The sequence below is a fragment of the Glossina fuscipes genome, unplaced genomic scaffold, assembly GCF_014805625.2.
Source record: "Glossina fuscipes isolate IAEA_lab_2018 unplaced genomic scaffold, Yale_Gfus_2 90, whole genome shotgun sequence".
NCBI classification, from domain to species: domain Eukaryota; kingdom Metazoa; phylum Arthropoda; class Insecta; order Diptera; family Glossinidae; genus Glossina; species Glossina fuscipes.
In genome coordinates, this window is record NW_023998444.1 from 2,889,399 (window position 1) to 2,914,380 (window position 24,982).

General features: G+C 33.5%; 2 protein-coding genes across 2 annotated transcripts in view; one reads left to right on the forward strand and one right to left on the reverse strand.

The window, feature by feature from the left end:
- Positions 1-15,192, reverse strand: part of LOC119638532 (tachykinin-like peptides receptor 86C) — a 57,789-nt gene extending 42,597 nt beyond the window's left edge. The window contains exon 1 of the mRNA XM_038035394.1: positions 14,808-15,192. Coding sequence (XP_037891322.1) covers positions 14,808-14,989 — 182 coding nt within the window. The 5' untranslated portion in view covers positions 14,990-15,192. The remainder of the gene's footprint in view (positions 1-14,807) is intronic.
- Positions 15,193-22,696: 7,504 nt separating this feature from the next.
- Positions 22,697-23,065, forward strand: LOC119638584. Its single transcript, XM_038035452.1, has one exon. It carries the CDS (start codon positions 22,697-22,699, stop codon positions 23,063-23,065), a length of 369 nt encoding a protein of 122 aa, XP_037891380.1.
- The last annotated feature ends 1,917 nt before the right edge of the window (positions 23,066-24,982 follow it).

Below are 24,982 nucleotides of genomic sequence, written 5' to 3' on the forward strand. Positions count from 1 at the left end.
GCCACCTAAAAATATATAATTTTTAACCCATAATTCAAGAGAAAGGGAAAAACTATCAGAACAGTAAGAACTGAGTTAATTTAGTTTATGTTTGTATCTAAGACATGAACGAACAATAACTTCGCAGGATGAAATACATACATTTATACCTATACCTAAACGTATATCTCTATGTCATCCTACGAACTTCTTGATTCTCGCATTATTTTGTTGGCAGTGCGCTGAAGCCTTAAGGAAATTATAAAAAAAAAAAAATTCTTATCGCGTTGACAGACTCGTTGAGCTGATGGGAGTGACTAAAACTAAAGTGCCATTCAACCTAATAAATCAGAATTTGCACATTTTACAGATGTGATCCGTGAGCAGCGACACAAGCATTTAACAAGTCAAGAAAATTCGCAATTTTCGGAGATTTTTCAACGATTGTCTAAAAATTAATTTCAATGCAGATTAAACGCACACATAATTTTTAAGAACGTAACACATTACTCAATAAGTTCGTAGGATGACAGTTGGAAAGAACTATTATTAGTGAATCCATACGAGTTGTTAGATAGAACCAATTTTGAAAGCATTATTTTACAAGTTGTAGTTATTTTAATGACGCTCCTTAGGATATTCAGATTTTTCCGTTGTTTCACTAACTCAAATGTAGTATTACTCCGAATCGATCGGAATGAATTGATCAGAATGCTATGACATTTTCATACATTTTATTCAAAGATTATTATTATCTGAAAATCACATCGATTCGTTAATTGTCATCCTATATCTGTAAGCCATCCTACAAACTTATTGAGTGGCCCATTGTGTATGCATCTAGAAGAAAAGGTTAAATAGAATTTCAAAATAGAAAAATGTAACACAATATTAATTTTTTTAATTTACATTGGTAGCTATATTTTTGTATATGTATGCGCATGAGTATATATGCATTTGTATTCTAATTAATGAAAGCACTATCACTTAACAACTTTTTCTACTAAAAGACAATGCAATTTTGTAATGTCACTCTAAGGAATACTTCAACTAATTAAATACGTTACCAATGCACTTATCTAGCTTTAAAGGAAATTCTACAGCGAAAAATTAAGTTAAATTTTAGTTTTTGCAGATAAAATTTAATGTTATCGTAGGAAATTCAGAGTCTCGCCCACAAATTACATGTTCCTATTATTATTATTATTATTATTATATATCTATTGTTGTTTCTTACAAGAGAAACAAAGAAAACATTAGGCAAACTTATTTTAAAACAAGTAAAAACCTTATCGCCGAGCATGGCTGACCATTAAATAATTTACAGCGCTCTACAGTTATGGATATAGCAACTTTACAAAATAAGTCCTTATATGGGATGTTGTTGAAAATGTTGTCCCACCCAAACCTTTGGACAAAACGGCCGGTGCATTATCTTAAGTCCTTTTGATTCGCCAAAATTTAATATATCCTTGTGCCACAAGGGTGGAACAACTAAAAACGTTACGATCGGACAGGGTCATTTCGCCAAAAAGAGTTCTTCACCTATTTTCGTGATCAAATACTAAAATTTAGACCCCTTTAGCGTGTTCTGGATTCTTCTAAGAGAACTCTTAAATGGATCTTATGTTTCAAAAAAAAAAAAAAATTTCCAAGGTCCACATTTTCACTGTCCTATCACTTTGATGTCAAATTACTGTTGTGGACCACAATTTGGCCATAAAATGTCAAAAGATAGATCCTTTTGCTGGATGAAATGTTTCCTTCGTAAGAAAGCTGGGATATGGGTTCAAAAAATTAACTTGTCCGATCTAAGTTTACATCATTTTCGTTTGTTGAAATATTATTTATAATTCAACGTTTCAATGGGCCAAGACACCTCCTAACAGATTTGATCAATGTATTTCAAAAGTTATGATCTGTAGACAGCAGGCAGTTATCCGACAAAGGGACAAGTAAACTTAAATGGAAAATGATTCTGAATCGATTGGATCTATATTCTATAAGCAGAATACAATGAATGCTGCATATATCCGGACAAACTTAATAACCTCTTTAACATGAGTGCAGCGGAATGTCAAAATAGATCCCATTGTTTACACATGAAATACATGAAATTATTTCCTTACTATAACTGGATAAATATTATTTATCCAGAAATATTCTGTTATCGTAACGTTAGTTGCTTTCCTGCATATATTTGAAAATGTTGTTTATTTATGGCAATATATAAAATTCTCTTTAAATTTGTTTTATAACGATAGTGTTTACGAGCGAAAATATTTAGTTATTTACGTAAATTACCCGTACACTACATATATATGTTGTCTTCTAAGAATTCTTTTGTGGACTTTTCTAATATTTTCCGGAACAAATGCCAATGTTTGGTATCTGCGGTGTCCATACTTTAACCTTTGTTTAAAACGAGCCAAGCGTCCAAAGGGATCAAAAAGGCAGCAGCACTTAATCAGCTGCAATTACTACAAACTACTCCTGGGAATGTCATGGCATTTATCGTTTGAAAGTTGCTACTATCCAGCAAACATGGATCTGTCAACAGTGTTGCCATATACGGCAGAGTTAGTAAGCGATATGGTAAATGATAAAATTGAAAACTCTATCGAGACAACTGATTGTTCAATTTAGAATGTAAAAAAAAGTAGGAAAACCTAACAAGGGGTTTTGTTAAAGTAAAATTTCTTAAGAACAACACGACGACGAATTATGCGCACATTCGGTTATTTTTCTATAAAGTTCTTTATAAAGCCTCGCTCAATTTTGGCAACTTTTCCAGCAATTAGAAGACATTTCCGAGCTTCTTTCAATTTCCCTATAAACATGCGAATGGAATTAGTGCACTTTAAGGTTACAAACTTTTCTTAGACGGAAATATCAAAGTTACAATATCCGATTTTTTTTTCGACAAAACAATAACCTCGAAAGAAGAATACGAAATAGGTTATTTAAAGTACGCTTCATCACTCCCTTGACTCTTTTTCGATCTTTTAAGCGATTTATGGACACCTTTTGTCGCGAACTGTTGATTAGGTCACTTTCCCACGTCTCCGTGTGAACCGAAGCGCTACTTAGCAAACCGGTGTTTCGGTGATTGAGCATAGGCTAGCATTTGCTTCCGGCTGCGTGCTTCCAATGGAGACAAAAAGTTAATGCTACCTCCGAAAGCTCTTCATTTGACAGAAATTTCAATGTCTTGAACCCAGCCAAACAATACGAGTACTAAGCAAATGTTTGCTCAATTTATTACTTGCGAACGTTTGGCACCTGCTGATGGGGCAGCAAAATCCCACATCTGTAACATATTTTTACTACACATTGCATTGATACGCCCACTGGGCTTTTTTACACATCACATCAAATTTTCGATTGTTAATTCGCTGAATAGAAGGAGAAGAAGAAGCATTGATATGCTATAAGTTTCTAACATCCGCTGGTATACGCATGGCTTAATTAGAATGCACACTTCATCTTAATAGTGTTGGCGTTCAAGCAAGCTTTAAGCATCATATTATGCTCTTTTTCTCTCGGAATTTAAAAAAGATGTTGAATTACATTCTAAAATAGAAATTAACATTTCATAGTAGCAGCAATGTAATAAACATCAAGCAAATGTGGAAACACATGGAAGAAAAGGAAAATGCTAAGTAATTAGGTCGTGCAGGTAAAACCTCTAGTATAATATAGTGTTGTCAACTTGCTTCTAACATATTTCGATTTACTTTTGTTCAGAATTTAACAAATGCGACACCCATCCGGCCTTGGTAACTTGATCTTCTTTTATAAAGATTTTCTTAATGCTTCTCTCTTCATATTGCATATGAGTTAACTAACTTAATATGCTTTTTAATAGAGAATATCAAAAATATTACTGACTGTATAATTGACTAAAAATTATTATTATTCGATGCTCGTTCTGAGTTCTTTCATTTCATTTCAAACATCGTATAGTATTCAGACTGAATTAATTTTCATGTAACATATAAATTTTTGATGGAAAAAAATATCGCTAGCAATACTTCATTATGAATGTTTTTATAAGGGAAGCAAGTACATATATAGTGACCATATTCCAACATATGTTTAATATCATCTGTAAGCTTTATGAAGTATGATTATATCCTTTGCCATTATACATCTCTGGCTATTGCGATAAAATTTATATTGAGTTTGTGTGTTTAGGATTTTGTCCGTGTCGCTAACTGTCCACTTTTACGGTTCTTATGAATCCCGTCACCTTCTTTGGTTCAAGGCACCAAATTGTGTGCCGCTGTATAAGGTGCTCGTCAAACACTTGACATCCACTTCTGCACATGGCCTCATATTCACATAGAATATGATGGGAAATTCCACTCGTCCCGCGCAGAATCTGCATGAATCGGTTTCGGAGATATCCATGCATTTCAGGTAGTACCGGACCAGTGCACACGATTGTGGGAAAGCGTAGATGGTTCCTTCTTAGTGCCAGTAGTATGTGTTAATCCGTTGTTATGAACGTCATGAAATGCATTTTTTTTATTCTTCATGAAGAAAATAAATCCACAATAATACTGTGTTTGACAAGAAGCTTAATTTGAAATAAAGACGACGTCAGTTTACATTATACGCCCTATTCCATATAAGGGAATATATTCTATACGTCGCGCTATATATTTGATTTTCTGATTTAATAAGTTTAACCTGTAGACTTAACTTATTACCACTGTAAGCCAAAAATATCCTGTTTACTTTGTAAGTCGAACTATTCACTTTGCTATGCCTTTGACTAATGATGTTCTCTTGTAATATGTCATTTAAAATCTTTAACTTTAACAGTTTCGCTTAATATATATACATAAGTGGCTGAAATGTATATATGTATGTATATTTGTAGCCAGTAATAAATAAATAGATAAAAAAGAAGGATTTGATTGAAGGAAAAGTCTTTTCTATCTCGCAGAATATTTATCGTTAAGTTTCTTCTACGTACACATAGCATAGGCAATCTACGCAAAAGGCAATCTATTGTTCTTTAACGTCACGCTACGATATGCCGATACCCTAAGCAGTGTTGCTACATTTTCACTAACCTTTGCCAAGTTTGCATTACGTTAGTAGTCACGTGCCGCCCCCTGCCCTGGATGTAAGTGTACTTTCGATCTAAGCCTATACATGCTTCTTCTTTTGGTTTCTTCCCCTCATCCATTGAGTTATGTTTCATTTCGTGGCCTTGACTTTCTTCTCTTCTCACTTTGAACTTTGATTAGGGTCTTTCATTTTAAGTACCGTTCAATTCAGCTGAGTCAATATTTTAGCTGAATTTTTTGAGTAAATAAGAATAAATACGTAAATAAAGAAATAATTAAATATAAAGTGTTAAGCTTATATCACATATGATATCATCAGCTCTTTGTCCATCCATACGTCGGTCGGCCCAGCCGTTTTTAAACTCAACCATTCCTTGTATGGCACGTCTTTCTGCTTGTCCACCCGTTTGTCGATTAGTGTGTCCCTCTACCCGTCTATCGGACCACCCTTTTTCCCCCACGATCGAGTTTCCGATATTGCATATGCTTCTTTCCTTATCGGTCTGTCCGATCGTCCATCAGTCGGTGGGAAGAACATGCCATATACATGTTCTTATCTTGAAACTAGTCGCTGTGGGGCGCAAGCGACGCTTGTTCACCGCGTGTGCTAATGGTTGTCGCATGGTTAAGTCTTTACGCCAGGTACCTACGTAAACCCCTTACACACACCCCGATCGACCATATTTCCACCTATTCATTCTGTCCGTCTGTCTCTCCGACGGTCATTTATCTCTTCGTTCATCGGGCTGCCCGTTCGCTTGGCAAAATTTATCTGGTTTAGTTTTTCTCGAATTATAAATAGTTGCTTCATTTTATGCCTGTATGCTTTCTGTATTGCAATGTTATGCATTTTGTTAACTTGTACATGAATGCTGATATTATTGTCAGTTTAAGGAACCTTAGTCATCCTGCATTAAAGTATACGCTGAGTTGTCTTCTCAAGTCAGTGAGCAATTTTGTGTTTATCACAATTATTTAAAAGCACTTAAGACACGTCTTAGGTGGCCTTTGCACTGTCATCGTAACCTAAAGGTACAATACTTACTGTTTTTCTTTCTCACTAAAAATAGTTTTATTTGTTGCAAAAATATCTTTGCATCAAGCTATTCCGGCTTCTCCCACTTAGCTAAGCTAATAAAGAAAAGTCACTGACAGTGTCATCTTCACTTTGATGATATTTAAATGAAATCCTTGGTATAAACTTGCTCCTAATGCGTATGCAAATATTTGCAAATTACTTGTCAAGTGTTAAAACGAATATAAATGGAAAATGTCCACGCTCTCTCTGCAAAGTCATCTTAAGTTCGGTTACGGTATTATTGCTATAATCTAATTACCAACTAAAGCAATTTAGTTCATGAATTTGTCTAAATTTGTTGATAACTTTTCGATAAAGTGTTGTTTGATCAAAATTTTGATTTCATTTCGAGCTATTTTTAATTATAAGATTTTTCGAATATTTACGCTTGGAATGTAATTATGTGCATATGTATGTAGACTTAAATGAAAATTTGCTAAACAGTTTTTCAACAATGATTCTATACGTTATGCCAGCAATCTGTTTTTTCTGTTGAAATAGTTAAGCAAAACTAAAGCTGTTATGATTTTATGAATGAAATGTATGTAGATTTGTTTGTATTCCACCAAGATATGTTGCCTGAGAATGCCGAAAAACTTTTCTACCATGGCTTGGAAAATTTTCATAGATAAGGCGTTGCCATGACAGCATGAAATGTAGATAAGAAGGAAAATTTCGATTTTTCGATGCATAAAGTGCAGGAAATTCGATTTAATAACAACCACTTTTGATAAAAGGAAGTTATGCTATGCGTATGTTATGCTTTTAAGTGTTGCATAAGCAACTTGAAGACTTAACAATAACAAGAGATTTTGGTAATTCTTTTCATCTTGTTGAAAAACTATTTGAAATTTTCGACAGAGAGCAACGCGGCCAATAAAGGGATTACTGGAATTAAATTTTTTTCCAGATTTTGCCAAACTTTCTGTCTTTTATGGGCATTTGTTCTTTTGTAGCTATGCAAATTCAATTTTGTGGAATATCACCATAAAGACAGACGCCAAGCTCAGAGAGTTAACAAATCATTTGTAGAAAGAGATTTTCATCCAAACAAGAAGTACGAAAATTAGAAAAGAAGTAAGAAACTTATACTCGATTGTGACTGAATCGTTTATACCCACCGCTATTATCGTAAAAGAGAATAAAAAAAGGAAAAGAACTGAATTTTCATGATCCATAAGATGGGATGCTCGCAGGTAACTGTCACTACTACTATTCTTTACTATTCATGAGAAATCTTATATAGTGTGGGGCCACAGAAATCGGACTATGTGGTTCAAATTTTCTTCACTCCATTTTTATGTCAATTTACTATCATGAACATATTTTCATCATACAACATTAAAAATTAGGGCTTTCCGGCATATAAAGGCTTAAATTACCTAAGACTCGTGATAGGCGATAGTATCCCAAATTACTATTATGAAAAAATTTTTTCCATGAAATATTGAAAATTAGACTTTTTGATATCCATCACCGATGGATATTGCCAAAACGTTTGCAACGCCCACAAGGAAGCATCAAAGGCCCGCTAAACATACTGAAATAAAAATAGATCAAATGATGTCAGATGTCGACCTGCAGGTTGAACGTAAACAATACATGGGCTGATGTAAGACGGACAGGCGGAGAGACAAGCTCAGAACGATTCAGAAAATGATTCAAAATATGATGCTGAACCGATCGGTATAAGAGAATGTAGATCTATCTTAATCATTCTGGGTGTTACATATGTCCGCATAAACTTAATATGGTGTAGGGGTATTTTACCACAAGTGCTATAGGGTATAAACAATCTCTCAATTAGCCTACATGAAGATATACATAATCGGAAATTTTCTGATTTTTCATTACACGCCGTAGACAATGATTGAACTAAATTTCCATACTTTCCGCTATTGAGGGGGCTCGGCTGATTTTTTCTATTTTTGTAGAACGAAAGTATCCAGCGAAAACATCAGTACATGTGATGTCTGGGATTCGTTTTAAAGATTTTTTTAAATCAAAGCCGAGAGAGTCGAATCGTGCCAACAGACTTGAGTCGTGACATTCGAAAAGAGAAGCGCATCATTCAATGTTTATGATTTCATAGAATGAACTACTGTGAAATGCTAAAACTCTAGTTTCTGGAAATAAGTTTCTTTTCAAGTTTGCAAATAATTTTCCACAAATAATTTTATAAATAAATATATGCCGTTTTATATGCATAATCCAGTGATATAAACGTTATTCCAAGAATGTAAGGAAATGCAGGCGAAAAACAAGTAAGAAGAGTACATTCGGTAGATGCCGAGTTTTTATACCTATCATCTTTTCTTGAAAGGAAAAAAATAAATAAAATTTTGATGTAACATTGAGTGGGCGTGGATGACTTTTCTCATTTTGTGCAGATATTTTAGCCCTAAGTTTATAAGTAACGAGCGAAAAAGGACAACATTTTACTCTTGAAAGTAGAGGTGTCTTCCGATTGCGCTATGAAAGGGGCGGGTCAAAGGAATAATTTCGTCCGTTTTCGACGCCAATGTGCGTCCCAGAACTGACATTGTTTTTGGGAAATTTGAATTTAATATCTTCATATTTACGAGCGGGACGGACAGACAGATTTCGATTACATCAATTCAGAATTTATTACTCATATTAATCAAGAATATATGTTTAGCGGGTCTCTGAAGCTTTCTTCAGGGTGCTGCAAAGGTTTTGACAAAATGAATATATTCCTAATCCTTCTATGGTGGGAATCAAAATACGATTTTACGTAATAGTGCGTATAGTATATATTGCGTATGGAGTATGTGTAGAATATAGAAAATACTTAGAGTTCATCTCAATGCAATTGTAGCTTTTTTCCTTTTACCTCTTCAGAACATATAAAAAAATTAACGACTACGAAAAAAAAAATTAATAACACTTAGAGTTGTAGTGCAGAAAACGTAGGTATAATAAAATCAAGAAGAAGACAATAACAAGAAAAAAAGAACAAGTAGATACTAAAAAAGTGTTGAAAAGAAAAGTTGTCGTAATTGATGTAAGTTAAAAGCAGCTCTCCTTCGTTTCGTACACATAACGAAAGAACAAAAAGAAAATTAAAAGTCACATCTATGCACAGGAGATAGATTCGCTTACTTATTTCTTTTGGTCCTTTTGCGGTGTTGAGGTGAGTTCTTTTTCCTTTTTCCTTAACACTTGAAATATCAAAGGAAATGAAGCGCCGTTGCATGATAGTTAATTGTATAGAAATATCAATAGCTGTGTATCCGCCCTTGTGACTGACTTTACTTTACCAAGAATTCGTATCGTATACGCAAAAAAAATTATTACAAATTGTTTGGTTTTTATAAAAAAAAAATTTCCATTATTTACATGAAAATGACTTTTAATGGAAATTTATTCTTTGAAAATTTGCAAATGTAAATGTAATCAAGCTTTTACGTATGCGTGTATGCGTTGTCTTACATCTTTCAGGCATAAGAAAATTGCATTCAATTTTGTAAACGTTGCAAACTATTCTCCAAAGCAAACGAAAACAATAATTTAACAAATAAATCTTCTCGGTCTTGAAAGTTGTATATAAATACAAAAATACAAACACAACTATCATAAACTTGTAGTAAAACTTTATTAACAAAAAACAAGTAAGAAAATTAAATTCGGCCGCAACCGAATCTTTTATACCCATCACCGTTATCCTAAAAAAAGACAAAAGAAATAAATGAACGATATTTTCGTTCTCTATAATTTCTTCTATTTGTTAAACAAAACTTTTTGTCGTGGAGGCATATGGGCGTTGTGGGTGCGTCTTTCGAAAAGTTCAAGTCAATTCCAAATTCTTTCGCAAATTTGTAGGCGATGTCTTCAATTTCGCTATGTTCGGAACAATGTTTACCGCAAATACTAGACAGTTGCGCAACCAGACATATAGACAGACAAACAGACGGACGTGGTTAGGTGTATTCCAAACTGGCCAAGAATTTGCAAATAATTTATAAAGTTTTTGAAGCTGTTGCTACGCATTATAAAGATATTCAGAAAACAATTAATGTTTGATACGATATAATTTTGGGTAGGCGTGTTTAATTTTTTCCATTTTTGTGGACAGGGTCGGTAGACAATGCGATCAAATATCTGTATTTGTATTTGCTTTAGTTTATGAGTAATAAGCAAGAAACCAATTTTCATTCATTTTCATTCGAAAAACGGAGGGGTTCACAGCTTACGTGGTGCTGTGGGTGTCTCCTTCGACCGATTTGGCCAATTTTTAATTTTCAATACCAACCTGCGTGCAAGGACTTTCAATGTTTCTGACAAATTTGAAGTAGTACAGAGAGGGACGGACGGACATGCTTAAATCGATTTAGAATATGTGCTGATCAAGAATGTATACACTTTATGGGAACTCTGCTGCCTCCTTCTGGGCGTTGTAAACGTTTTGAAAAAATTCATATACATCCCATCCTTTGGTAATGGGTATAACAAGTAAGAAAATTATAAAAGTCTTAGAAGGAATCCGGTGTAAATAACGATGCGAACAAATATTACGCCATCTCATAATAAAGATGCCATTACTTGATCTTAAAGGAAACAAACTTACAAGATTTTTTACTCGTTCCGGTAGCTAATTGTATCCATACTTAAAGCTTGCAGTCGATTGGAAATTTTTGATATTCTATATCAAGTTTTTGTAGTTAAGAAATTAAAATAACTGACGGAAGGTTAAAACTGCAAACAACATGCACAAGTTTCATATCGAGTAACTATATATATATCTATATATATAAATATATGTATATATAATAGTGTAATTGATGTGATGAATAATTAGGAGTTTCCATGTAATATTACAGGTAACGTGATGACGAATAAAGTGAAGTTACTTGTTTTCAGTGACGCATAAAATTGTGTTACTCTAGAGACTATGAAACTGAATTCAAAACAACTCACATAGCGATAGTCATGAGAAGAGCGTAACAACAACAAAGTTAAAAACAACGAAAGAATAAATAAAATACATATGTAGATATATACGGGAAAAATTAAAATGGATTCCGACGTTCACCAAGAACAGGTAACTCATACGTGTATGTTGGCAAACAGAGAAGCTGAAGACATAAGCACAAGAATGAATGAAGTCAGCTCAGCTGAAACAATTGTAAAGAATAATAAACAAGTAGATTCGGACCCATCCGATCCGAACCGTCACATCACATCATAGCATATCATCTCGAAAATTTGTATGCAGATGGTAAGAGAAACAGTATCTATAGCGGATCATACACCGACCATGAATGTTAAATACCAGGGGTATTTGTATCGGGTAGAGAGTTCGACAAAAACGATATGAAGTTTGTAGTTAATAAGATTGTCGACTTTAACAACTTATAATTGGATATTAGTTTAATATTTTACTGTTGTTATACTCTACACTACTTGCGGCACAGGGTATATTAAGTTTGTATAGAGGTATGTAATACCCACAAGGCGTTAAGATAGACTTATCTGTTATTATATTGATCGATTAAGAACGTTTAAGCACATCTGTCCGTCCGTCTACCTGTCAGGTGGCAAATTTGGGCAGAGTATATTAAGTCGGTGTGGACATATTTATTACGCGGAAGAGCTTAAGGGAAACGCATCTTTTATTACACAGAAGTCTGTCTGTCCGTCCGTCCGTGGGCCCAATCTTCTGGTCGAGATTTCGCAGACATTTTGACGAAGTTTGGTGCACCGACGTGCCTTGAGCATAGAACATACCTTATTGAAAATGTTTCGGATCGGTCGACCTTTTTGACCACTACTCATATAACTCCGTATTTTGAAAAGTCCTTATATGGAAAAAATTAACATTTTTCATAATATCTTGACAAAACTGGCTCTGTAATAGTATTTGGATCTTCAGAAAACGGTACGAAAAATTTGGTTGGGTTGGGACAATCTTTTGAATCCCCTCTCTTATAAACATTCTTAAGGAACTGAATGTTTTCACCGTGAAGAGGTGTAATTTTCAATATTTCAGGATCAAAATTAGTTCATAATAGTAAATTGACATAAAAATCAATCTTATCGAATTCAGACTACGTAGGAATATTTTTTAAATATTACGTATAAAAGTTTTCTCCAAAGTTTTCCCCTAATATGCGGGCTTGCATAAAAAGTATGTCTATGCATGAAAATGATGAGTAACTTATGGTGTATTGGTGAAGTGTTATAGGCTAACGAACAGTCGGACAAGGCCGACTGTAATGATCTTACTTGTTTTCTATTGAGTTTTTTACAAAATTGGATTTACGTATGTAAAAAATTCGACTACAGACGAATTTAGTTCTCTTAAATCAAAGCGCAGTAAGGATTTTAGCAAAGGCGCGAATCCCGACTAATGTGGACTTTCTTCACTTCGGAACAATTTTAGACGTTTTCATTCGATGCTTTAAGTTTAATCTTAAATTTTTCGTTTAAAAAATGCTGTAATCGAAACTCAACCAACGTGCAACAATTTTTCCCTCAAAGCTAATGGAAAAAAAAGGAAGATGCGCAAAAGTGCACAAATTATTTTTCATATTCATTCATCTTTTCATCTTTTAAGGCACGTTGGGTAAAATTCACTTTTCAACGCATGGATTCGCTCGCTGATTAACCCCGCACTTAGCATAAGTTTATGGCTAATAAGTTAGAAAATAAAGAGTTGCTAGGGGAAGTTAGCTGACGTACTTCGAATAGGATTGCTGATGATTATGCAGTATACAGCAGGGGTAGACCACGTTTTTCATCTAGGCCAAAATTTTGATTTTCATATCCCTGTGGGGCCCACAACTGTGACTATGATTGCTGTTCTGCATCAATTTTTCTTCTTTTTCAATCGTTCATTTTATGGACTGATGCACAAAAAGAAAAATTACTTAAACACTTTTCACATTTGATGGCTGCACAGCTCAGCGGGTAGTAAAGGCAGATGCAATCCATTCGCAGTATTGCTATGTGCGAGCAAATTTAATTATTTGAAATTTTAAACGCAGTAATGTATATATATAATATCGTACCATATAGTATCGTATCATACTGTATCGTATCATAACGTATTGTATGCTATGTTAACATATCGTATCGTATTGTATCACCACTGGCCGATGGTTGCCTATCCCTCCGTCTTGCCAAAGCAAGTTGTAGAAGTGTTAAAATGATTGCTTTACTGTTATTATAACTTTTTTTTTTTTTTTCTTTTTTTTTCAATTTAGGAAACTTGGTATCTTTGTTAAACATATTCTTTGCTCTAACAGCAATATGTAGTAAGGTATGAGATAGGTATAAGATATGATCAATTTGAACACAAATTTTTTGTAGTTTTTGTTATTTATCACTGTTCTTTTCATATCTTCTGATACCATAGTCTTTGCAGACTTGGAAATGATGCGCAACAGTTCGATTATTTAACATGCACAACGCTATCAAATAGATAACTATGTGAATAGCATATCTTTCTTTAGAGTATATTAACAAAGTGGAAAACATGATATATGTATAAATGTGTTATGAATGAGCAGTGGTTTTTTATGCGCATCACTATCAAAAGAAGAAGTTTATTAAGTTTATTACTCCGTTTTGAGAATGGAACGAGGAAAGGGAAGACATTACAAAGAGTTTATATTTATATATCTACGCTCGAAATTTCCAAAGCCATTTAACTTGTCTTTCTGCTTTGCGGCAGCTTAAATTTAGGCGGACTAAGTGAAACCTTAGATTCACAGGTTAATATTTATGATTGGCACAGATTAAGATTATGATAGCTGCTAAAAATTTGTAATCGAAACCTACAGATCTCTGATTTCAGGATAGTGTCTTCCTTCGAACGATACATGTCAAGATATCAAGAGATTGCGACCATTAGCTTACGAGTTACATTAGCTTTGGTGACACTACTTTTCTTCTTTTGAAAACAATGGGAAATTCTGAATATCCTTAGTTGACTAAACCCTGCTTCTCGATAAGGAAAAATATCCTTAGTAATCACCATTGGCTTATGAGAGCTTATGGTGATACACTTCTCTGTCGAAAAAAATAAATTTATAGATGGTCGGTTTCCGTATGGCTCTGTGCGCAGTGGATACTTCGTATACTCAACAACGTATTGATGACTCACAGTGCTATTCGGTATTGTTTAGGCGAAATAAGAAGTGTTGCTATAAATAGGTGGCAGACCGGAGACTTATTAAGTGATGTGACATTTATCGTATACGAAAAGGGTTACAACATAATTGAATTGAACCCATTTGAACATACGACATACAACTTTGAGGTAAGCGAAGCAACATTGAAATTCTTCACCTGCTACCAATCTGAACTTGTTCTCAGTAGGTTTACTGGATAAGAATGAAATGACAAATAGACTGAAAGGATATCATACTGTAGATCTGCCATTTAGAAAATAAATATAGGTGGGTAGTTAGGTGTGTATGGAAGTAAATATGTACATTTTGTTAAATTCCCATGAGGTTAAAATAATTTTCCCATGTATTTAAGGATAACCATATGAATTATGAAAATTTTGCTAAGATCGGCCGATTTGCTCATTATTGAGAAAGAGATTGCAAAGACATGTACATATGAAAAGGAAGAGAAAATAATTTTTTTTGGAAAAAATTATTTTTTTTTTTTTAGTAATAAGCTTACTTTACACTTACCTGGCATCGTTAAAATTCTCTAAATTGTCCCTGTTTTCAATGATATGCGACAACAAGCTAAAGGTGTCCGTATGATTTATTTCTCGTAATCGACTTGCATTAATTAGCGAATATAAGTGAAAACGTTTAACTGATAATATCGTACAATTTATTAAAAGATTTGTATCCACATTCTCCGACATTCTTTGTTTTTGCTTTAGGTTTAGTGATTTACTTGGATGAATTTCTTTTAAATAAACGCATTTGAGAAAAAAGAAGAAGAAGAAGAAGAAGAAAACACAGGAACATTAAACTACTTTCGTTTCTCAACAACAATTGTTTTACAAACTATTGTTTCGGGAGAACATTAAAAGTTTTTCGTTTTAAGCTAAAATACCATTTGTTTTGCACGAAAATTATTCACATCTATATATACATACATACACAGGCAATTTACACATTTGCAATTTGTTTTCTGTACTTTCTGTATTGTTTTAATTTTTTATTGCCTTGTTTTTCTTCAATATTTAAAAGACGAGTAACTGACTAAATTTTTTTAGTAAAATTTTTTAGAGCTTTTTTTTATTATGAAATGATGGCTTAATCGCTTTGTTTAGAAAGATTTGAAAATATTGCTTCTTGATTAATGCGGATTAAAATTGCGTAATATTTTATAAATTAAGACCATAGATATGTTTGTGTGATTGATTAAAAAAAAAAAAAAAATTTTGTTGATGAAAATTCGCTTTATTTCAATGGGCAAGTATGGCCCATAATAAGAGAAATTTCGAAAAGTAATAAAACAAAAAAAAGTGAAAGTACTATAGCATACTAAGGCCCATCTTTAAATATCCAACAAATACCTATGCAACGACTTTTCAATAAAAGATGACATTTAGGAAGTTGTCGAAATAGTGGTCCAATTTGAAACATTTTCATTGACCTTCCTCCTCCTTTGGCCAAAACAAGTTAGTGCATTAAATTTCATCAAACTGTATCAAAAACTGCAACCTATAGGTTGAACACAGAAGACAGACAGAGGGACATCTCAAATAGATTCAGGATTTGAGTTAATCGCCGTAGTAAGTCGTTGTGTGTGTTGCATACATCCGCCTATCTTAAGTCGTTGTGTGTGTTGCATACATCCGCGCAAACCTTTATTATGCCCTGAAGGTGATTCTGAATCGATTTAAGCTTGTTTGTCCGTCTCAGAGTTTTGTTCATTCCGTAGATCGTAATTTCTGAGATATATTAATGAAATTTGGTACATGGACATGTTTTAGCCCAAGAACGAACGCTATTAAAAGATCCATTATTTCGAACACTTCCCTTACATCGCCTTATAGAAAAATGTATCAAATACTTAAATTTTTTTTTTTTATTATTGAGACCATATTTTGTGCCTTTTTATACCCTAGACCACTTGTGGTACAGGATATATTAAGTTTGTGCGGACGTATGTAACATTTATAAAGTCTTTAGATAGATCAACCGATCATTTCGGAATCATTTTCTAAAGCGGTCTAAGTCTGTCTGCCCGTCTGTCCGTCTGTTCATGTACTTTTGTATTCAATCTGCAGATCGATATTTTTTTTGATATCTAGATGAAATCAGGTACACAGATGTACAGACGTACGAACACTGCTGAAAATGGTACGGATTGTTCCACTTTTTTGACCTTTCCCCATACAAAGCCCTATTCTGATGCTTGATATGAGCAAAAACAGCAATTTTGAAAATTTATCGGAAAAAGTGGCTAACTAATAGTATCTCGGCATTCTAAATTGGTATGAAAATTTTGGACCGACCTCCTTCTCTAATACAAATGTTCCTACGGAATGCTTAATTTTAATATATTATGATGAAAACTAATTGATAGTAGCTTTTCGGCAAAAAAATTAACGGTAGGGAATTTGGATCGCATAGGTGCATTATTTTTTTGTACCCTAACACATATACGGACCATCACGAACTATCACAAACGTTTATATGGAGAGAAAGCCGAACCTTTTAATATGCGGACTTTCACGACGATTACGGCTTTGCGTGAGAGTAACGTGTCATTTTTGGTAAATTATTACCAAAACGAGTAAATAGCTGCACCAGGCGAAGTAATGTAGGATATGTAATAGTCAGTAGTGGCCGGCTGTAGTGTTCCAACTTGCTTTTTTTTTTTTTAAGAAAACCGAGATACGGTGCTGTGAGGATTACCGTCACTATAGCTTCTTGTGTGGCCACTTAAAGTCATAGAACTGCAATCCCGCTTCTTCGGTGGGCACTTCTAATTGTCAAACTAGGATGTCGCGTCTTTATTGCCATATTGTTCACAATGAAGATCTATTTCAGCTATAAAAACTATGGGAAAAGTAAGCGAATTGATTGAAGCGTACGCATAATTGTTCTGTAATATTTTCATTCGTCATGTATTAACGTCATACATTAATTCTTTTTGTATTGGCTAACGACATATTTATTGATTGTTAACCACAAAATGGTTTAGAATATTCATTATTTTGCTTAGGTTAGGTACTGTATATTCTAAAACCGCGTGGGCGTGCGCAAAGGCAATGCGTTCGCGATTGATTAAATTCATAAAAATATACCATTTATCGTCTACCACATCAGCAAACGGAGTCGGATCCCCCGGGGCTTTGTTACCACTACATTACATGGTTGCTTTATAAAAATTTTTTCTATTTATCTATAAATTTATAGCCACCGCGACTGAGCGAAGGGTGAGGGCTGTATTAGTTTCGCCCAAAATGTTTGTAACTTCCAGAAGCAAGTTTCAGCGATCCTGGACAGTAGTGCTTAATCAGCATTAAATTCTAAGCCGATATAAGCATGTCCGTCAGTCTGTGTGATGTCTGCTGTAGACATTCCTCTGGTCGCCAAGCTTTCTACTGCGAATTGGGCAGCAACCTTGGAAATTCTCGCATGGAGGTTGGCAATGAAAATGTATTAAATCGGCCAGAGCATATGCCCACATTACAAGATAACCTGAGACCAGGCTTGTTTTCAAATATGAGAAATGCTGCGATAAACATTTGCTGAACATTCTACGGGTGATGGTGCATGGAAAGGGAGCTTAGGTTTTTCTCTTTCTGAGTCTACTTAAAATAATGATGATGGGTGTAAAAGATTCGGTCGCAGTGGAATATAATTTTCTTTTATTTGTTAAGATTTATTTTTATTTCTCTTTTCTACCTTTTTTTAAACTTATTTTGGTTTAGTTGACTTTACAACTTTTTTTTTTTTTTTGGTTTACTTGACTATGATTTTCTGTTCTTACGTGCTTTTAATTAAGTTTAATTGCATGCTTGTTATCCTGATAGAAGAAATTTTAGAGAAACAAATAAACGAGTTTTGCTTATAGAATTTCAATTTATTTTTGTTAAATATTTTTATTTAAAATTCGGTTTGATTGTATTTCAATTTTAAATTCAATTTAAAAATTTTTATTATTTAAACTTATATTTTTATTTTTTTTGGAAAATTTTAACAATTTTTCCAATATGATTTTTTTATATATATTTTATATAAATATATTTAACACCGTATACATATAATTTATTTTTATGTTTATATATACATGTATGTATATGTTTGTTGATGTCCTGTTTTGTGTATATGTATATACAAATATATATTTTGTTTTTTAATTCTATTGTAGATATTAACTGATAGATATTCGTTGAAGTTTCTCCTTTAAGTTTTTTATCTTCTATTTTTTCTTTATTATTTATTTATTCCTTATCATTTCTTTCTCTCGTTTTCAACTAAACACTTTAAAGTCCTGCTACGAACTGATTCGCTTTCTTTAATATCATTCATTCATAACTTGTTTACTTTGTTGTGCCGTTACGCTGCTGTTATCGTTTATGGTATGTTATGCGTACAGACAACCTGTTGATGAATAATGTTCTGTTATTTTCTCTTATCAAGGATTTCAGTTTCTCTTTATATGTTTTCCTTTGTTGAAATATAAATGCAGTTCCCTAACTCTAGGTCGGATAATACAACACTTATTTTCGTGATAAAATATCTTTCCATGTGAAGGCGAAAATTTTATATGTCGTCCTGCCATCCATCACTTGACGTAGTAGTTATATTAACTTTGTGATGACGCATGTAAGATTCATCCCTTTATTATACCGGCCGATTCAGAATTATGCTTAAGCTACTCTGTCCATGTGTCCGTCCGATGTTTGTCCACGTAAGATTTTTAAGATATTTTGATGAATTTTTGATACAATAATGTGTTTTCACTCCAGGACGAAAGTTATTCAAAATAGTTGCAATTTGCAAAGTTTTTCTACAAAAGTCGCTGAACAATAGTATTCTAAATAGGTATGAAAAATCTGGTTCGGCAGGGGTAATTTTTGCACTTTTCATAAAATCATTCCTACGAAAACTCAATCTTTGCATCATAAAAAAATCTAATTTTCAATATTTCACGGCGAGAGTTTGTTCCCTCTCCAGGAAGGTGTTTCGATTATCTTCCAAAATGCGGCTCTCATGAAAATAATGAGTAATTTTTGATGTGTTATTATCAAAACGAGCGAATATCTGTACTAGATGAAGCGATGTAGGGTAACGGGCCTTGACCGGCTATAACGTTCTTACTTGTTTTTTTTTTTTCTTTATGGACCAATCATAAAACTTCTAAGGCTAACAAAATCAACAGCTTCTAGCCTAACCAGTGATAGATTCCGTTCATGATTTTTCACGCAAATTTAATGCAATATAAGAGGACTACAATAGCGATTGTTTTTTTTTTTTTTTTTTGCTCTAAGTTATGCGCATAATACATTAACCTGTTTACGCTATAAATTCTCTTGAATAGAAGAGTTTGAAAAATGTATTTATATAACACTTGAAAAAAACAAAAAAAAAAATTTTTCAGCCTAAAGCTTATGTGATCTACGAACGTCTAGTGCGCTTTAACATTCAACCTGGAAAAATGAGGTGACCATGTACGCGAAAGATAGCACTGAAGAAAGCCAGCAAAAGCAAAAGCGCAAAATAATGTCATACGATGAAAAGTAAAAAATAAGTGGAAATATTTTTTTAATGCAAAACTAGTAGAAGTAAAGATCAAATGTTCATATCAGTCTATATAATTATTGATATGTGTGCTTGCTTAACTATCAACTCTTTCATCTTCAGCCGTAGATTCTCTCATCTCTATATGGTCATATGCTTACGACAATGGTCGTATGCTAAGCATAACTTTATAGCTAGGAACCATTCCCAACGATCGGGTCGATTGTATGTGTATGTATACATATTAATCTATGTATGTTTATATGTTTATATATATTTATATATATATATCTGTAACGGCCTATTGTTGTATATATCTATACATTCTCTTTCTTAAGCTGCGGTTTTTTAGCATGAAATAATATAAAGGCAATTAGATACTAAAGTTTACACGGCGATCCTGCCATTTTAAACCTACTGTTAACACAAAAACTTATTTAATTATACTTGCGCGAGAACGGATTTATTAGAAAATTTGTAGATGGAAACCTCTACAGTTAAAAGCCTGTTCTCTGCGATTTCTCAGAAGCAATAACTTTCATAGAGGGCTGAATAGGCATCGAGCGACTTGAAAGGTGCAAACCATACGAGTATTCTTGACTTACTCTTCTGTAGCAATCCGTCTGGCAATAGGCCGAAATCTAGATCAAGTAATGCACGTTTGGAAATTTATCACTTTAGGTTGTCTGTACAGACTAATCAACATATTCGTGCACGTAAATACTGTACCATTCGTTTTCAGAGTGTTACGAAATGATGTGAATCCAAAAGAAGTTTAAATTTGAAGCCGTAAGCTGGTGACAAGAGGATTTATTTGTATAGAAATTAAATTTACAAAATTAATCTTTACACATTACAATTGAAGCATGTCTTACGCCTTCATTGCTGACATAGACGATGAGTCAACATTGGTAGACGTAAATGCTTATATAATACGTTAAATAGAGTAGTCAGAGTTGTATTTTTATCAGCCTATAAGCAGTTATGGCAGAGTTGCAAAACGTTTTTTCAATTATTTGAAAATTTGGACATGTATCATTGTAGATGTCATGGCATTCGTTAAATTGAGGTAAACCTTACAAAATATTCTTAATCAGTTTTCGGATATCATAACCAATTTTAAAATAAATTGACTGTCAGTTTTTGGATGACACTGAAATTCGAACAGTCCACGAAAGTCTTAACCCTATAACATTGTACTGCAGTGTACTACGCGTTACTTTGTAGTACTTTCCAGCGGGGGGAAAGTCTTATGCATTGATGTTCGATTTAAACAGTTCACGTCTTTTTCTAACTATAACTTTAATCATCATTTTTATAGCTCTGTTAAAAAGTCTCTTTAAAAAGCAATATTTTTAATAAGCAGCATAAAAGTTTGGTATTATTAAACACCACTATATAATACTGTCCTCGAGAGAAAACAATGGCCATCTTACGACTACGATATGTTGTGGTTGTGCGGACATGGGATATTTTAAGCAGAGCGTTAGCAAGCAATAATAAATATGTTACGAAAAAAATAAAAATTGTGATTTTAGTTGAAAACAAACCATTGAAAGTGTTTGCTACCAAATAGTCCCCACGACAGCAACACCTGTTTCATTTAAAATTTATTTAATACTGTCGATATTAATTTTCACAAATTTTGAAGAATGGTTCTTATTTTAATTAAACCTTTTCTTTTTTTAATGTATATTTTTAACTTCTTAAAACTACGCTCAAAACATTTTTGTTCTTCAAGGAAAAGCAGAAAGCCATTACGTTTTCGTTGGACAAATCTTTAATGCCCATAATATTTAACACATGATATAATACATGAGTATAGAAAGACATTCCGTTAGATGTGAATGTACATTTGAACAATCGCACTTTTTAATGCCCCTTAGAAAGTGTTTGTACCAGATTTAAAATGCGTAAGTTACAACGTTGTGCTTATCTTGGGGAGGGGGGCTTGCAAAAGAATCCTTTTTTATTTTTATATGTATACTCCTTCTATTGTCTGGGCTAAGTTTCAATTAAACATAGGCATAGTTTGTAGTTTTCGTCGACTGATAGCGATTGAAGCAGCGTATTATATTTATGTTTTACCTTATATCTGTGTATACTTTTACTCAAAGGATGCCCTTTACTGCTGTAACACGATGACAATCAGAAAGAAGCAGCGCATGTGTGTCGAATCGATAAACGTTATGCATTTGTCGCCTGAACAATGACTATAGGTGGTAGTAAACTAAACTTTACAACACTTGAAATCTGAACCCGCGAGTACTGACTTGGTAATCGCGATTTTAGTTCTCTAGCTTAGTTAATTGGGCTGCATGGAGAATGGAAAAACAAAAAGCAAATTGCACAAAACAAAAACAAGACTTAAGCGATTAAAAAAGCTATTCTCGTTGAGAATATGCACTGCTAAATCCTACAAAGGGACGGACCCTATACCCCAAAGTATGCCCAATATCCAATAGCATACCTAATGGTATACTTAATAACATACTTAGTACTATACTTGACAGCATACACTTAATAGTATACTCAATAGAGTACTTAATGGTATACTCAATGGCATACTCAATACTAATCGTAATAGTCTATGTAACAGTATAGTCAATAGTATTTATAGTTAACGATATAGTTAATAGTATGATGAACCGCATATTCAATGGTATATTTAATAGCATACTCAACACTATACTCAATAGTATACTTAATAGCATACTCAATAGTGTACGGAATATTACGATTAGTAGCTTAATAGTGTACGTAATAGTGTACTTAATACTCTACTTAACAGTACACGTAATAGTATACTTAACAGTACACTCAATGGTACACGCAATAGTATACTAAATAGCATACTCACTAATATGTGCAAAATTTTAAGCAATAGCATACTCAATGGTATAGGCAATAGTGAACTCAATAGCATATTCAATAGTATATGCAATAGTATAACCAATAGTATACTCAATGCTACACGCAGTAGTATACTCAATGGCATAGGCAATAGCACACTCATTAATATGTGCAATATTATAAGCAGTAGCGGACTCAATGGTATAGGCAATAGTGTACTCAATAGCATATTCAATAGTATATGCAATAGTATAACCAATAGTATTCTCAATGGTATACGCAATAGTATACTTAATGACATAGGCAATAGTATATTCAATAGAAATACTACCAAGCACTTCAAAATCATCAAAGTTGATGATTATAATGACAGTCTTTAAAAAACTGGGCAAAAACTGTAAACTAGACTGTATTCTTTTTCAACTGATTTACTTAATATAAAACTTTAAAATATCTTCTTATTTCTATAAAAAATATTTTAAAATGGACCACATATTGCATATGCATTAAACAGTAACAAGAAAAAGCGAACAGTATTGCTTATCATTTGTGCGAACTGCTCTGCACCACAGCGTCAATCACAACTAAGAGTTAAGCTTAAAAAAAAATAAGTGAGAATTTCAACTGCATGAACGTACATTTTCGGAAGCACTAATTATCGCATACAAACCCTTATTAGATAACGTAAAAGCTTCATGGCGTTTTATCACCACAATTTTAACATATTTTCCTCTTATTGTTCGCAACGCTAACGCTCATGTCAGCGTATAGCTATGTGTCTTTTACAAACTTAGTTTTATTCATGGAATTTTTCATTTAGTATTTGATATTTTTTGGTTACTGATTTTAATTGTTCAGACGATTCTTAGCTGGTATAAAATGCTCAAGGTGAGCAATCGCAATGAAATACGGGGAATAATAACAAGCAAAAGTTAAATATGCAACTTTCTAAAGTTTGTTACATTTGTAATTCGCAATTCGTGTACTTCCCAATATATTCATAATTAATGGATCTTGTGATGTTGTGCCATTTTGGGTGCTTATCTTTCGCCTTTTCTGCAGAGAAACATTTTTGCTGTCACTGTAAAACTTCTGGGGTTTCTAGCCAAAGAACTGAATCAACACATATTCAACAGTCTGTTTATGAAGTCCTCCTTAGAGAGAGATAGCGAGAGAGAGATAGCGAGAGAGATAGCGTGAGAGATAGCGTGAGAGAGAGAGAGATAGGGAGAGGAGAGAGAGATTTCTACAAAAAGCGAAAGAGTAGTATTGGAATGAAGCAAAGTTTCGACTGTGCAGTGAATGTATGAAAATTTGCCGAACTGCTAAGCTGTCAAATCATAAGAGCTGAGATCGAAGGTGAAAATTTTTCTGTTGATTAGTTCTGGATGTACTTTAATTGTGTATTAGTTTCAATAGTAGATTTCATTTCACCACACGAGACTAGACCATGCTGCATAATTCTCTTTTAAATCGAAGAAAAACAAAGCAGTGTTTTACAAAGCGTCAGACTAGCCTTTACCATCGTGTACGCAGGTTTATTGACGTACTTGATGTACCTTGCATTGTTTCTATCAGTTTCTTCGATTGTGGACAAATTCGTTTTGTCTGATACTGATCGCTGTCAGTTCACATTCGTAGTAAAACATGGTTCGTAATCAGGCTTTAGTAAATGATTCCAACAAGAGAGAACTTCATTATAAGATAAAATGTTCTCGTCTTCTTTTATTTCGTCCACATTATCAATAATTGATTAACTGTCTTTAACCTCAAAAGTACGAAAGTTTGTTAATTTATGGAATTTTTTCAAAAGCTCCTTCGAGAGTAACCGTCTTGGCGAATTCTTTCAGAATTTTAGAAAATTTTTTAATGTTAGGGGAGTGTAGTTGCCTTAGTCAAGAAGAAGAAGTAAAGAGAAGTAATTCGAAGCGTTTTCTTTAAGATGTCTCAGTGCGACTTAATACGGGATGAACCTTATTGTGATAGCAAAGCCACAATACTGTGAAATTAGCTGTTAGGAGAAATGTTACGTAATGTTTCCCTTACTCTGTTTTGTAAGTAAAGTAGGCCCAAAAATGATCGTATTCGACGCAAAGTATGCATACATCACAGTACTATTTTTTACCGCCTTTTGTCGAGAAATGTTAAAAATGTAACCCTTTTTTCGTGTAACAATTTTTTCCAAACACGACTACAGCCAATGTATTTCCTAAAGAGTTCATTGCTAAGGAAAACCATGTCCATGTATCCCATTTTATTATGTTATCTCGAGAATTTGCAACTTTTAAAAAATTCGT